The sequence below is a fragment of the Netta rufina genome (genome assembly GCF_964035555.1).
Source record: "Netta rufina genome assembly, chromosome: 10".
Classification (NCBI taxonomy): Eukaryota; Metazoa; Chordata; class Aves; order Anseriformes; family Anatidae; genus Netta; species Netta rufina.
The window spans coordinates 8,521,180-8,536,628 of NC_140133.1; the positions used below are offsets into that span (position 1 = coordinate 8,521,180).

At 48.7% G+C, this 15,449-nt stretch overlaps 2 protein-coding genes across 3 annotated transcripts in view; one reads left to right on the top strand and one right to left on the bottom strand.

Moving 5' to 3' along the window:
- Positions 1–422: 422 nt before the first annotated feature.
- TNNC1 (troponin C1, slow skeletal and cardiac type) lies at positions 423–6,044 on the bottom strand. The gene is made up of 6 exons (XM_084292704.1): positions 5,891–6,044; positions 2,754–2,784; positions 2,438–2,584; positions 1,412–1,526; positions 1,171–1,307; positions 423–598 (listed from the first exon to the last, which is right to left on the bottom strand). Exons 1-6 carry the CDS (start codon positions 5,912–5,914, stop codon positions 567–569), a joined length of 486 nt encoding a protein of 161 aa, XP_084148830.1. The 5' UTR covers positions 5,915–6,044; the 3' UTR covers positions 423–566.
- Positions 6,045–8,923: 2,879 nt separating this feature from the next.
- The window catches only part of NISCH (nischarin), a 28,902-nt gene continuing 22,376 nt past the window's right edge, over positions 8,924–15,449 (top strand). For both annotated transcript variants that reach the window (XR_014618725.1, XM_084292637.1), the window contains exons 1-3: positions 8,924–9,084; positions 13,685–13,768; positions 14,084–14,266. Coding sequence is in view for 1 of the 2 variants with exons in the window: in XM_084292637.1 (XP_084148763.1) it covers positions 9,001–9,084; positions 13,685–13,768; positions 14,084–14,266 (351 nt within the window). In the remaining variant the exon portion in view is untranslated. The remainder of the gene's footprint in view (positions 9,085–13,684; positions 13,769–14,083; positions 14,267–15,449) is intronic.

The window sequence follows — 15,449 nt, forward strand, 5'->3', positions numbered from 1 at the left end:
ATTGGCTTTTATTAGTGTTTCCAAATAAAATAGAGGTTTTCCTACTGTGTACACCACAGGGTGGAAATCAGGATGGCAGGGAAGAGGGAGAGGTATCCCTTTTGGACAGCCATGGTGATGCTGGGGAGGAGAGGCGGTGTCTCTCACAAAGGCTTTTGTTGATGGCATAAGTGGTTGTTAATTCATGTTTCATCACTAAAATGCTGCCAACACTCCAGTTAAAGCAGCATGCTCCAGTTAAACAGGCAGATACCAGTGCCTGCCCCTGCTGCACTCATCATGTGGATTTGGTGAGAAGACATGGCATGATGGTGACACAAAATGGTGGCTTCCCGCCAGGCACTTGCAACACTGAGGAGCTTTGCCCTCAACTGTGAGGTGCGGCCCTCGCCTAACCACCAAGGAACAACCATCAGAGGCACTCGGTATCAACGCGCTTTATTTTCCTGATGGCCACCCTTCTCAGCACTCTGTCTTCATGCCGGTAGCCAGGGGATCGAACCCAGGAGCTGAGCCACGGAGCTGGAGGGGTTTAGGAGATCCAGGCTGTTGATCCGGCCTCAGATTTATTCAACTCCCTTCATGAACTCCAGGAACTCTGCCAAGGGGGAGACATTGGAGACGCAGGCTGTTAGGTGGGACTAGAGTGCTTTCACAGCTGCTGGAGTACGCTCTTGGCAGCCCTCCATAGCCATTTCTCTTTTTCCATCCCACTGATGCGTGAGAGGCCAAGGGATGGCTACTGCTCCCCTGGAAGTGGCGAGAGCTCCTCGTGACTGCTGATGGAAATGTCAGCAGTGCCCAGGGCTGCCCTTGGCCACAGACTCAGCTCAGAAAGGGTCCAGGAGCCTTTTGGATAGCACCGTATTCAAAAGAAGAGCCCTTCTGGGCTGGTGCTTGTGTTTAGGTGGCAGTAAAGGACAGGTAGGTCTCCTGGTGAAAACCAGGTTTGCTCCACAGGGTCAGTGGAGAGAGTTAAGGGAGCCCCTGGTCCTTGCAAATGTTTTGCAAGTCTGAGAAACCCCCTGGCCCATAGAAAGCCAGACTGGGATCAGTCGTATTGCCTAGCTCTGCCTGCACAACCTCACACCCAACCCTGGAAGCAAAACTGCAACCATGGGAGCTGCTCAAGGGCTCACAAGTGAACATCAGGCAAGAAAGACTCCTTACCATCGTAGTCAATCCTGCCATCGTTGTTTTTGTCCCCATCTTTCATCAGTTCTTCTATGTCATCCTCAGTGATGGTCTCTCCGGTTGCCTGTAGCATGATCTTCAGCTCCTCGAGGTCAATGTAGCCATCAGCATTCCTGCGTGAGGACAGGAGAGCTCAGGAGGGGACCAACATGCTGGGTAGGGCAAGTTGGGGCCACTTCACCGCTCCCATCGCCTATATTGTGGTCATGGCTCTTACTTATCAAACATCCTGAAGAGATCTGAGAGTTCCTCTTCAGTTTTTCCTTTGCTGTCATCTTTCATACACCGGACCATCATAACAAGGAACTCATCAAAGTCCACAGTGCCGCTGCCTGCAGGTGGAATAAACACCATTGGACAGTGAGTGGATGGGCAAAGCCAAGCACGAGGTCGGTCTTCCCATTAATAACTGAGGAGCAAAACTCAGGAGAGCAGCCCTGAAGCTTGCAGGCTGCTAGAGTGAGTGACTGAGGCCATGGACTGAATTTATCACTTATTTTTTTTAACTTTTCCAATCTTTTTTTTTTTTTTTTTTTTTTGCCAGGGTAAAATGAACTGAATGTGCTGCAGGAAGCATTGAGCAATGGGAATTCCTGCTATGGAGGTACTTGTCAGTCTCATGTAGATATTAATAACAAAAGCTCCAGCAGGCAGGTATTCATGCAGTATATTTTTGCACAGGTAGTACAGTGCTGTTGTTTTCAACGACACTGAAACATCTCTCTCTTTGCCTGATTTTTAACTGCTTTTTTATTTTCCAATTACTTAGTATGATATTTCTGCTCAACCTCACACAGTGTTTTTTGCATGTGTTTATGCTGATTTAATCAGTATTAACTGTTAGTAATGTGTGCGTGTGTATGTATGTACACATTCAAGCAGTGAAAGACTTCCCTGCTGATAGAAGTCGAATTGTGGCATTTGTGAAAAGCCAGTTGCTACATTCAGCCCCTTTATTAAATAGATTGGAGCAATTCTGATGTAAACAGTAATCTCCCCAAATTGATTCAAGCAGTCCAGTCATGATAGGGATAATCATTTTTATAATGTTTATCAGCCTGGGAGTTTCATCAAGGAACCACACTGAGATGTTGAGGGTGCTCAGTGTCCTTCAAAAGCCCAGCTCTGCAGGTTGCTCCCCACAGGCTGCGTGGTGCCCAGCACGGATCCTGCCCACAGGCAGCAAGCAACACTGGGCAAGGGGACAGGGCTAGGGAGAACTGAGGAAATTACAAGCTCTTACCATCCTCATCCACCTCATCAATCATCTCCTGCAGCTCCTCTGGGGTGGGATTCTGCCCCAGCATCCTCATCACCTTCCCCAGCTCCTTGGTGCTGATGCAGCCATCCTCTGCCCCCAGCACGAAGATGTCAAAGGCAGCCTTGAACTCTGGGGAGAGAGGAGGAAGGAGCTGTGTGGGTCTCATGTCACAACACAGCCCCAGGGTGGGGGGCTCTCCCTTGGGGGACACAGAAACTGCCTAGAATGTGATCCTGGTGGATCAAAAGCCCTGGGAGCTTGTCTTTAGGCTGCCACATCAGGTTAAAGACGCACCTACCATTTTTTTGTTCTTCTGTCAGCTGCTCAACCTGTAAGTAAAACATGGAGAGCAATTTATTTGTATTCTTTACCACTACTAATTGCTGATCCTAAAAGGGCTGCTTGGACATGGACTGGAGGTTCAACATCCTTTTCCCCCTGGACAAGAGCACCCCCACTAACTGTTTTTCAGCCTAGATTCAAGAAACTATCCAAAGCATTAAGATCTTGTCTACTTCCTTCAGAGTCTCTGTTTATAAAGGTCTCTGCCTCCAAACCTCTCAGCCTGTTCTAAGTGTCCCCCTGAAGCCCAGCATTTGTGGGAACTCTTTGGTCTGCGTATGCACCAAGCAACACAGGCTTCCAGGGGTGAAATGGGGACGTGCCACAGATAGGTCACAGCACAGGGTGTATGATTATTGCTGGTCCCTGAGCTGGCATGCTGGGATGCGAATGTAAACTGAGGCAGGTGGAAGCAGCTGGAAGACCTGGCCCATGGAGCCTCCCCGCGTAGCTGAGATGGGCTGGCAGATTGCTTCCAAATCCTGCCCCGACTCGTCCCCTGCCAACCATCAGCGGGAGCTTATTACTTAGCCTGAGTTAACGAAAATAAACAATGAAGAGAGCAAAGAGGAATCCAACAGCCCCTCTTGAAGTCCATTTCTCTCTTTGGCTTTGCTCCTGTCTGCAGAGGGTGCTCAGCTCTATCTGCAGACCCCACCACCATATACAACTGTCCTTTTGGGCGCATCCGTTCAAACAAAGACGTTTCCCTCCCATGCTGGTTGTCAGCCCCTAATGCCCCTGCACCCATCCTCAGCTCGCGTGGCTCTGTGAAGCAGGCATGATGCTTTTTGCCCCAAAGAGAAGCAGTTTGGCAAAAATGAACAGGGAACCCTTCCTACTTGCAGCGAGAGACAGGGAAAGTGCTTTTTCTTAGCAGAAAGCAGTCGGAGAGCCTTATCCAGCTCCTTTTGGAGCCTTTTTTGGGTGACAGAGCCCTAACAGCAGCAGCAGGATGAACGCCAAGGCCACTGCAGGTAATGTTTGGGTAGAACGAGGGCAGCCACGGCTCGGCCGATGGCCACGGCTGCGGCCGCTCGGGTAACCTGACCCTCTGACTGTGCTCACTATTTATAAGCCCTGATGAGAGAGGTGCTGGAGATAAAGATGAGCCCTGTGATTGTTCCCAGGCTTTGGTATGCATCCTCGCAGCCTGTTATCCGGACACTTGTCCCTGGCACTGCTCTTAGCTCCGCTCAACAGAGCTGAAAAATGTTCCCGAAATAGCTTTGTGCTTGCACACCCTTATCTAGACATGAGTGGGTGAGACAAAAACCCATTGGGCTCTGTGGCTGCACCAAGAAATCTGGCACAAATGTAATGTTAATGTATGCCATCACAGGTTTGCTACCACTAACACATGCAGCAAATAACAAATCCTCACTTCCAAAGCATTTTTTGACTACCACACGCTGGATTTCTATAAAACTGAGGATGTAGAGCTGTGCTGGGTGGAAATTAGATGTACTGTAACCATAGGGCGATGTGTTTATTGCAGAGCTTTCTCCCAAGCTGTTTATTGTGCCCTCTGGACATGGATGCTGTTCACAGCTTTCTCCCTCTTTTTCCACCGCATCCTGTCTGGGGATGGCTTTCTCCTGTCATGGGGCAGGAAGGCAGGCACCAAGCTCACAGGATTTTGCTTTTTCAGGTCTGATCTCCATCCTGCATTTCTGTTTGAACTTGGGCAGGAAAAAAAAATAAGTTCTTGACATTCCCCCACCTTCCCCACCCCACGGGGAAATGCTTCCCTTCAGTTAAAAATCTTGGGAATTGATCCATGAAAAAGCTGTCGGTCTCAGCTGTGCCTGCCCTGTTTTGCCTATTTTTATTTATTGCTTGCTTTAAAACCAGCAGCAAAATCCCTTCTGGAGCCCACCAGTCCTCAGAGCTCATCTCCCTGACCAAGGATTCTGCCTGGGGTACGTCTGGGGTACCCAAGGTAGGAAGAAGGTTTGGGGTTGAAGTCCACAGCTTTCAGCTGTCCTGCTTTTTCACCCATTTGGGGATAGAAAGGCACCCCAGCCTTTCTTCCTAACCACATGCAAGGGGTCCCTAAACAACAAGGCAAGGATCTGCTCCTTGAGTCACAGGGAACACAATTCGTTAAAAAGCTTAATTAGAGAGGGCTGGCTTGTTGCTGATTTTACTGGGCACATTCTTCTTGTTGTGTGCTTTTTGGGGCACTCTGCACATTCCCGTGCAGCCTTTCCTCATTCCCTTTGCACTGCCCAGGTCACGGAGGGGCAGCTTTACAGGCTCAAGGCTGGCCAGAGGACGGGACAGGTGGCAGCGTCTGGTTGTTTTCTTCAGTTTTGTTTCACTGAGCAATACCTTGTTTACCTCTAAAATGCTTGGAATTAAAGTAGTGCTTGTAGGATGTACCCTTCAAGCTCTTAGTTAAAACCAAACCTGACCATCCGTATATTAAAAAAACAAAAAGCTACCCAAAGCTCTCACACCGTATTTTAATTCCAGGCACCCAGTAGTGATTCACGCAATCCAGGCTCTATTTTCATCCTTATCCCACCCGCACGTCGCGCTCTGTCTAAGTTACAGGCTGATCCCTCGTTATGGACCAAAGTCGGGGTTTGCCGCGGCAGCTGTTGGGATGCTCAGCATTCCCGGGAGTGTCTCCCCCTGCCTGGATTTCTGCGGGGGTGGCGAGGGAGAGGGCGGCATCGGGAAACACTTGAGCAAAGCGGAGTTTTTTTTTTTTTTCAAATCTCATAGAACAGCATTCAGCTAAGGAAGGGGGGAATTGGGTGAAAGCACCCTCGGATTGTAAAGCACCAGCAGCAAGAGGGTGAGGTTAAACCCATGCAAATCATGTTTTCACCCATGCAAATCATCTTTGTTTTGTGGGAAACACCGCTCTGCTTTGGTTTGGCTGAAACCAGCAGCCACCCCAGACACCTCCAAGGTTTTGCCAAGACTTTTAACTGCTCAGAGTTGGGATGTTCATGCTGATGAGAGCAACGTGAAACCTCCCGAGCCATCCCTATGTCCTCAGTTGCTAAAAGACGCCACCCGATAACTCTTTCCCTTATTCCATCCCCCAAAAAATGCACAGCCCCGAGGGCAGGCACTCACCGCTGCCTTGTAGATGTCATCCATGGCTGATGGGGAGGGTGGGCGAGGGGCTGGGGGACGTCACTGTCACTGTCACGCTCTGCTGCTGCTGCCCCGCCAGCCCCGCTGATATAGTGGCCAGCCCCGGGGGTGTGACAGCCCACCGCGGCCGGCCCCGCAGGAATGCCTCTCCTGCGTGCCTTGGGATGGGGACGCTGCCGAGCTGCCCCAGCTCCAGCCCTTCCTCGTGACTTCGGGGGAAGGATCCGGCCCTTTCGGCTGCCTCTCGCTGAGCTGTTGTGGGGCTTGGCAGTCCTGGGGCGTGTGCCACCATGTCACTGCCACCTATTGCTGCCTATTCCCCCCCAGCGAGCTGTGTTAGGAAGACAACCCGGTGCCTAACTGAAACAAGCACTGGGAAAGGCAATATTTCCCTCCCGAAATATCTCCGGGGGCAGTGGGGGCCTGTCCCCTGTGCTGGCTGTCCCCAAGCCCTGGGGACAACGTCCTCAGAGGAGCCTCGCCACCATGGCCGGGAGAAACGTGTGGTCCTGGTGCTGCACCAAAGAGCAGCACGGGGGCAAACTGTGAGGGCTTCCTGGCTTTTCTGCATTCAGCTGGGACTGCACAAACTGGGAAAGGTGTAGGCTGTCCAGCGGTGTTTGCTTTCTGGGTTAATTCACTTTTGGGAAACTTTGGGAAACTCTGACTCTCGGCACCTAAACGAGGCACTGCCCCATCCCCATGGTGGATGGCCAAAGCTCACGTCCCTGGGCTCACGAAGGGTTTACAAAGGCCCCTGGGTGCTGACTGGTGCTTTCTCTGTGCAGGTAAAAGGCTTTTAGTTCACGATCACCCAAGCAAAATCTCGCTTGTTGGTGATTCAGGACTCCCCCTTGTGTCCAAAGGCATCACAGATGGCTCCTGCGTATCCGTGTGAGGAGGCCTGACCTCCAGCCAGCTCACGTCGGCAGTAACAAAACTGCGAAGAGGAATGCAGCTGCTGGGTCGCATCTCTTCCAAAAATAAAACCCACCTGCCTTTAACAGAAGTAATGCTGCGTGCAAAAAAATAGAAATAAAATAAAATCGATGTCCGTGTTGAATGCCAAGCCGAAGTGGCTCTCACCAGTGCCTCGTGGTGGTGGCAGCAAGAAGCCAGGGCACGGCTGGGTGCAGAGGGCACAGGAGCCTCTGTGTCAGGGGCATGATGAGGTTTTGCAGTCACAAAATAGCAATTTGCTGCAGAGCCTGCTACGGAGCGTGCCTCTGCGGGCACCCCCTCTACAGCCAGGCTTAGCATTAAAAAGAAAAATAGTTGCATTTAAGGAATTAATTTTTAAAGCATGCTGCCCTTTGGAATTGGAGTGGGTTAGCATCTTGCTTGTCTTGAATATAAGAAAATGCAGAAAATGCTGTTTTTCATGGCAGGGCAGCCGCAGTTGGCAGAGTCCCACTGTCCCAGCTGAGAGCAGCCTCAGGATGCAGCAGGATGCATCCAAGGCTGATGTCCATCCCCACAATGTCACTTTAGGTTTTCTTTTCCAGGCAGCTGCAACCCCACTGCAAACCACACATTCATTAGGGCACATACCAGGAAATCGAAAGCCCAGATAAATTGTGGCTTTAGTGGAGGCCAGGGGTGTTTGCATGGCCACAAGCATCCCCCATCCTGCACCTGGGAACCTGACATCTCATGGGGAAAATAATCTGGGATTTTGCTGCTACCTGAACGTGTCCTGCTTTCAGGAACAATCAGAGGATGCTTAATTAAAGTCGCTCTCCAAAATTACTTATTAGCTCACCTCTCAGCAGCACTGTGCGGCGGCACTAGGAAATCCCTCCTGGACTGCTTTTTCTATTTGTGCCTTCTCCTTACACATATTGTCTGCCAGATGAGACCAAGGAAAAGCACACTGGGGTGAAAATAAAAGCAGACCTTTTTGCCAGGTGGCACCAGGAAATTGTCACAGCTCTGCTGCAGTGCCTCCACACCACGCAGATGTGTCCCAACCTTCAGCAGCACATGGTGGCCACAAATCACCAAATCACCACCAAAAGCTGCACTAAACAGCATCGCATAGCACAGCACAGTACCACGATGCATCACATTGCACAGTGCTGTGTTGCATTGCACAGAGCTGTGCTACACAGCACCACACTGCATTGCATAGCACCATGTTGCATTGCACAGCACATGGTGTTGCATTGTACAGCACACACTGTGCTGCACAGCACCATGTTGCATTGCACAGCATGGCACACACAGTGCTGCATTGCACAGTACTGTGCACACTGCATTGCAAAGCTCACGCTGTGTTGCATTGCACGGCACACATGGTGCTCCATTGCACAGCATGGCACACATGGTGCTGCATTGCACAACACAGTGCACACTGCATTGCACAGTTCACACTGTGCTGCATTACACAGTACAGCACAGCATGCACTGTGCTGCATTGCACAACACAGAGCACACAGCTCACACCATGTTGCATTGCACAGCACGGCACACATCGTAGTGTATTGCACAGCACACACTGTGCTGCATTGCACAGCACAGTGCACACTGTGTTGCATTGCACAGCATGGCATGGCACACACAGAGCTGCAATGCACAGCACAGTGCACACAGCATTGCACAGCACAGCACACACTGTATTGCATTGCACAGCACAGTGCACACAGCATTGCACAGCTCACACCGTGTTGCATTGCACACCATGGCACAGCACACATGATGTTGCATTGCACAGCTCACACCGTGCTGCATTGCACAGCCCCGCTCGCACCGTGCAGCATCGCACAGCTCACACGCTGCTTTACTGCACACCTCACCCGGAGCCCCCAGCACCCACCCCGCACGCGCAGCACCCCCCAAGCCCCGCCCCTCTCCCTTAGCCCCGCCCCCCGCTCTCTGGTCCCCTCCCCGCGGCCTCCAATAAGAGCCGTGGGGCGGTGCCCGCCGCCCTGCGGGGGCCGAGCCAAGATGGCGGCGGCGGCGGCGCGGGGCGGGCCGGGGGCCGGGGCGGGTGAGGGCGGCGGGCAGCGGGGGGAGGCGGCGTGAGGGCGGCGGGGCCCGACCCTGACCTGTCCCGTCCCGTCCCGTCACAGCGGCCTTCCCCCGGCGCCATGGAGGCGGCGGCGGGCGAGGACGGCGAGGAGCTGCCGCGGGAGGCCCGCGTCCTGGGCTCGGAGCTGGTGGAGAGCTACACGGTGCGAGGGGGGCGGCGGCGGCGGGGGGACGGGGACGCGGCTCCCTCAGGGGGCTGGAGGAGCCCCGGGGCCGGGCTGGAGCCCCTCGGGTCAGCGGAGCGGGTGGGTCGGGGCCGCGCTGCTTCCCCTCGTGCTGAACAAAAATAGAGGGTGGCAAAAAAAAAAAGAAATAAGTTTATTTACTTATTTTGTAATCAGCCGGCTTTGTGGTGCCTCGGAGCTCACCGCCAAGCAAACCTCAGCGGGCTCGCAGGCAGCGCATCTCGGGCACGCAGCCCTGATGGTTATGTAATTAGCGGTGTTTGCTGCTGCCGTGCTGGGGATCGGCCTGGCCAAACACACACAGGGACCTCTGGATCCTTCCTGCTGACAGGGAGACAAAAGGAAAAGGGAGCAGCGGTCATAAGCAACGCACGTTACAGCTCCAAGTCATGCTTCGGGTTGCTGCCACCCAGGAGGGTCCCAGAGAAAAGCTGAGCAGCAGGAGAGCAGCTCCTCGGTTGGGTAGGACAGAATTCACACAGCTGATGTACACAAAGAGTTTAACCCCAGGCTGACAGCCCTGAACTGTCGTTGTTTGGGCCTGGCAGCTGGTGGCCGTGTTTACGGGCCTGTACAGAAATCCACCCAGCGCTCAGGGTTTGTTAGAAGCTTGGAATAGGCTCTTGAAAATTGTTTTACATCTGTCTGGCGACTTAGCTGCGTGATGTGCTTTCACAGGAGCTGTGCTGCTGCCTAGGACTCGGCTAGGATGTGGTTCATCTCCCAGTGAGTTTGGTTTCAAAGTCCCGTGTCAGCTGAGAGGGGTTAACGTTAGCATTAAGGATTTTAATGAGTGTTGTTTAATACCCCCGAATGGGAAATTCAGGTGAATTTGAGGAAATGTCCAAATGTTATCTGTTCCCTCTCTCTCAGAGGTTATTTCACGGGGTGAATTAGTAGCTACAGGTACTGTTCAAGCAGATCAGCTCATGGTTGGGGATAGCAGCAGCTAGGCTGATGGCAGTGTATTTTTTCAAGGCCTGTTTTCTTTTTTTTAGTGACTAGAGTTCTGGAAATACGCTGTTTTAATTCCGCTTTTATTGGGGCCTGTGAAAATAGTGTGTTTGGAGGGCAAGATTTGCCAGTAACTGGTCCTGATTTGATTTTCTTGCTGCAGGTTCAAGTGAGGCAAAGCACTGAGCTTGCCTGTTTGTGTACAGCTGTGGAAACTGTTAGCAGGGCTCCAGACCTGCAGCCAGCCTGCATAAGAAGGCCCAAGCCATTAGAAATGCAGGAGCGTATTTTTAAATTAAAATGGAAACGATTTACAAAAGGATTCACGAGGCGAAATGGTTTGCAAACATTGGCATTTGCTGTTTAAAACTCAGTTTTGTGGCATTAAGGACCTGACAGACCTGTACTGGAGCAGAAGTGCATGTATCAGCTGGTGTAAAAGTTGGTTAAATGTGGTAAAGATTAGAGACAACAGTGGCAGCAAGGTGTACCTGTACCCATCAACATGTAGCAGTTGGGATAGTGGTGGTCTTATTTACACCCTTGTCTTTGAAAGAAGCCCTTGTGTATGCTGGTCTAGCTGGATACTGACCGAAGACTGGCTGTCTGCTGGATGGCCTTGAGGTTGCCAGTGCTTCATTTGTTTCCTGCTATGCATTTGTTTGGCCTAAAGTCACTTTCCTGCCTTTCCTGTCTTTTGCAGCTGTTTTTAATATAAATACTGGCTTTGATATTTAAGGAAAAGACTGTGGCTTCCTTGAATGGGTGTGACCTGTCTCCCTGCTCCGAGGAGGCAGGGAGGAGGCGATGTGGTTGTGTCACTGTTCTGTAATTTGGGACCTAGTAGCTGCAGTTACACCTGTGCCCCGGGCTCTGCGTGGCTGTGGGCAGTTCTGTCACATCCTTGTTCTCTTGACAGCACCAAAGCTTGGAGCTGGAAGTTGCAGAAATGCAAGTTCTCCATGTAAAACGAGAAGAGCAGTTCTTTGTCACTTCTACATAAAATATACAAAAGGCAGTCTGGAATCAGAATTTCAGCAACATCTGGTTTAAAAGCTATACATCCTATTTTTTTAGTAAGCATTTCACTTTTTAAAAATGTGGGGAGATGAAAGGCCTGCTGTGTGGGGAGAGCAGACTGAACTGTGAGCACTTTGAAGTAACTAGTAAGAAAATAATGAAAAAATACAGCTCTAGGTATGGTAAACACATTCCAAAGAGATTAATTTATAGATAGACATAGAAAAATTATTACACAGAATCATTTAATAGGACCACTGGGAGGTGGGCTCCCAGGCTGCCAGCCTGGGGATGCAAATGCTTTCCCGTTGATCCGGATGGAGACGCGGTCTGTTGTAAATGCAGGTGGAGACTTCACATGGCAAACAGCGCTGTCTGGGAGGTGGTGCAGCATTATTCATCTCCCTGTGCCTGCCTCCTAGCAGTCGGCTCGATGGGCAGGCAGGCAGGAACCTGAACTTCAGCTCCTGGCCTTATTATTAGTGTGCCCAGTTGGACATGTACTTAGATAGCTATCTGGATTTTTTTTTTAAACCTCAGGATGGTTGGTTGGTTGGTTTTGCTTTACAATGATTGATTTCTGAGTTGAAGCATGTCTCGAACACACAAGCTTCGTGCATTTGTATCCATCAAGGTGATGGCACCTGGTGGATTAATGTGAGATCTGTTCCTGTCGCTCTGTGTACTGATGCAGACTGAGGGGTGAAGATGTGGGGAACGCTGGGGCTCCTTAGAGACTTCATCTGAGGAATTGCACTGGTGCATCTAAAACATCTGCTCTGGATGTTTTCCTGACCAGACTGTACGTTTGGCTCAGTGCTCTGATTCTGGAAGTGGTCAGGGCTTGTCATGTCAGCAGAAGGGAACGAAGCCTTTGTTATGCTCACTGTGTGTTGTACATGGGGCAGAGGTGTATTGCTTCCTTGTCTGATGAGCGATCAGCTGGGAGCTGTGCGGTGTACTGGGTTTTCAATGTCTGATCTGAGTTTTTATTCATTAGATATTCAGTCTGAATTGCATTTCGCTATGCTGCTTGATCTGCCATAATCTAGCACAGTCAGTGTTTAAAACGAGCTAGTGATTTCATTATGGCTTCTGTGCATAGCACTCTTAATTCTCAATTTTAACAAAAGCTTTCTTTGAGCCCCCCCCCCCTTTCATCAGGGTTACGAGGTACTTTAGGATACTCGGGTTATTCCTGTTCTAGTTTGGCATCAGCACGGTGAATAATCCTGGCCGGTAGTTTCCTAACGCAACATGATGGGAAATCAGTTGCAGGCCTTAATTGAGGTTGTAATTCTGTGTGGGCATTTGTCTGTGTTCTCAGTACTCACCCAAGCACTGACGTGTCCCTTGCTGTATGCACTAGGCAGACATCTTGTTTCGGTGCTCTGCAGGACTTGGGTTTTGTTCAGCAAGCCTGTGCATCAGATGCTTACAAAATATGAGATACAGTTCCACTTTTAAAATGCAAGAGGTATTCTGTGTAACGTCTGGTGCTCTGCTGGTGTGGACTATGAGTAAGTGAAAACTGGCTGCGTTTTATGTAACAGACTGAAAATCAGCTCTGCTTTTTGTTTCCTCAAGTGGAATGACCAGCTAGGTGTGCATCATCCTTAGAGCAGCAATCAGTCTGATCTGTGTGATCTGCGATAGGAATCAGGTTCTGAGCTGTATTAAATGCTGCTGAGGTTTGATTATGATTTTTTTCCCAAGTTGAATTTATTTTCAAGCAGTTGTAGAACTGGTTCTGCTGAGCCCTGCCTTTTTCTACCTTGTGTTTTATTTCCTATATTTCATGTTTCTTTGAGATAGTTTGTTTCTGGTTTGTCCAAAGGTGGATTGGGAGCTTCCTACAGAATTGCTAGTGTTCAACTGGGGAAAGTCACCTGCAATGGAAATTTTGAGCTGAGTCTCTTTAGTACGTGCATAGTTAAATATATTTAACTAGAGTTAAAATAGTTTTGACTAAAGAAATATTAGGTTGCCTTAGATAATTGTAATGAATATTTGGGCATGGTTGTAACAGAAAGCTGCATTATATGTGCTTTATCCCAAAATGAATTAAATGGTTAACATAGAGCCAGGTGGAGGATTTGCCTAGATTTCTGAAGAGCTGAGCACAAGATTCCTGCTTAACTGTGAAGTGATGGCAGGATGCTTGCCAGGTTCTTCTGCCTGCTGCACCCCTTGGTGGATTGAAGAAGGGATGCTGCTATCTCAGGCTTCTCATGGGTAGCTATGGATACTGACTTGGCTAGCAGAAAAGTTGAGAAAAATAGTTTAGAGATCTCGTTTGTTTTAACCTTTGGGTTGCAAAAATAACTGTCGCCTTAAAATAAAAAGAATCCACGTGTTGTTGTTTGCAGAGCAGCCTTGTGAATGAGATTAAGCATCCGACATCAGCAAAGTCACCTTAGAGTTTGGATTAGCTTGTAGTTAACTAAAAGATTAGATGCAGATTAGGTTCTACATACTGTGTGAGTGTAGGATTGCCTTGTAGTGCTACATTAGCCTCTACATATCAGCTTTTCTTTGAGACAAATGCTTTTGCAGTTCCTTTACTTTACATGCTTTGTTTCAGGTATACATCATTCAGGTCAGTGTTGGCAGTCATCAGTGGACAGTCAAACATCGTTACAGTGATTTCCATGACCTGCATGAAAAGGTAAGGGTGTTAAAACCGTGGTCTTGGTCTCTTACAAAACAGCTTGTGGAGCTTTGGATGGAATATAAATTTTTTCCTCAGAGCAAGAATATCTGTAGATGCCATCTGGACTGCACTAATGTATTTTTTTGGTTTTTTTTTTTTTTTTTTTGGATGAGCAATATCATATGCCTATGTTACATTCCCCTCTTGAACTGTGGTATATTGGCATGGACAGTCCTAGCCTCAGTCAGAAGCCTGTACCTTAGTTCAGCTGCATCTTTTGTGCATGTTCAGATGGAATATCAGGTGGTAACTCTGGTCTTTGTCTTTCAGCTTGTCTCAGAAAAGAAAATAGATAAAAATTTGTTACCTCCGAAGAAGATTATTGGAAAAAATTCCAAAAGCCTGGTGGAGAAAAGACAAAAGGAATTAGAGGTCTACCTGCAAACTCTTCTATCCAAGTTCCCTGTTACTGCCCCAAAAGTTCTGTCACACTTCCTACACTTTCATTTATATGTAAGTCATATTTTTAGCATATAAAATGCAGTCCTGAGTGTTCTTCCTCAGTTCTAACTTGAACAGAGCTCTGTGCAATCTTCACAAAATAACTGAAACTGCTCTTTTTCAGCATTTTGCATAATGTGATAAAGAAGCATTTTGAAGGTGTTTTCTGACACTAACTTTATTGCAGCAGATACAGTCCCTACCCACAGTACTTGCCAGCACAGTAAGATCAGAAAATAAATACTGGCAGAATAGTTGGAAGCTGTGAATAAATCTGCAGCTGAATTGGTTGTTAGGCTGAAGTCAACGGTGCTGGCTCTCAGAAGGAACATTACATAATTGATCCGCTGCCTCCCCCACTTGGTGGTTAATGGTTGGAGCTGTGGTTCACACTGAAACAGTTTCCAGTAGGCCAAATGAAGAAAAATAGCTCTTCTCCAGGAGAGCATGCTGATGGAGTGGCCTCTGGAGAAATGGCTCCAGCCAGCAGACAGTGTTACAGTGAGGAATGCTTTAAGAAAGAAGTCAAGGCTTGCTTTCATGTTCATATTGCAAATTGTTTATTCATCTCTTGTGTATAATTAGGCTTTTTTTGTAGCATGGCATCATGTTGTAAGGGGGAGTGTGGATTTCTTATAAAGAGGAAAATGCACTGGAGAGCTTGATGGAAAGAGAGAACAGTAATTGCTTTGGGGTGGGATGTGCTGAGATGGCCCTTTATGGTTTCATATAAAGGCTTCAGAAATGAGTCACAAGTGATCCATTAGGTCTGTTAATTAAACCTTAGCAACAAAAGAAAAAAAATATTTAAATTGTGTTTCATGCACATAAGTGTCCTGGTGAGAGTTGGTAGTTTGACTCAGATAAAACAGTACAAGGTTTGCTCCACGGTGTTGCTATTCCTGTGCAGAGTTGACTGAGAAGCAACGGTTTGTATTGTGATTGAGTCCTCTAAAGTGGTTTAGAGGTTTTAAGCTTACAAAAGATGTTTTTGGTGACATAGGGACAGTTCCGCACAGATGGAACAAGCTTCCTGATTCCTGGCAAGTTGCATAATTTCTTTGCTCTGTGGCTATTCTCTCTTGAACGTTCTGACCTTCCATTAATGTTTCAGTGCAGCAGTTTCAGCAATGTTTGTTTTTCAGACTGAACTTCCCTCTCCTGTTTTTTTCAGCCAGACTATTTTTTTTGTTTA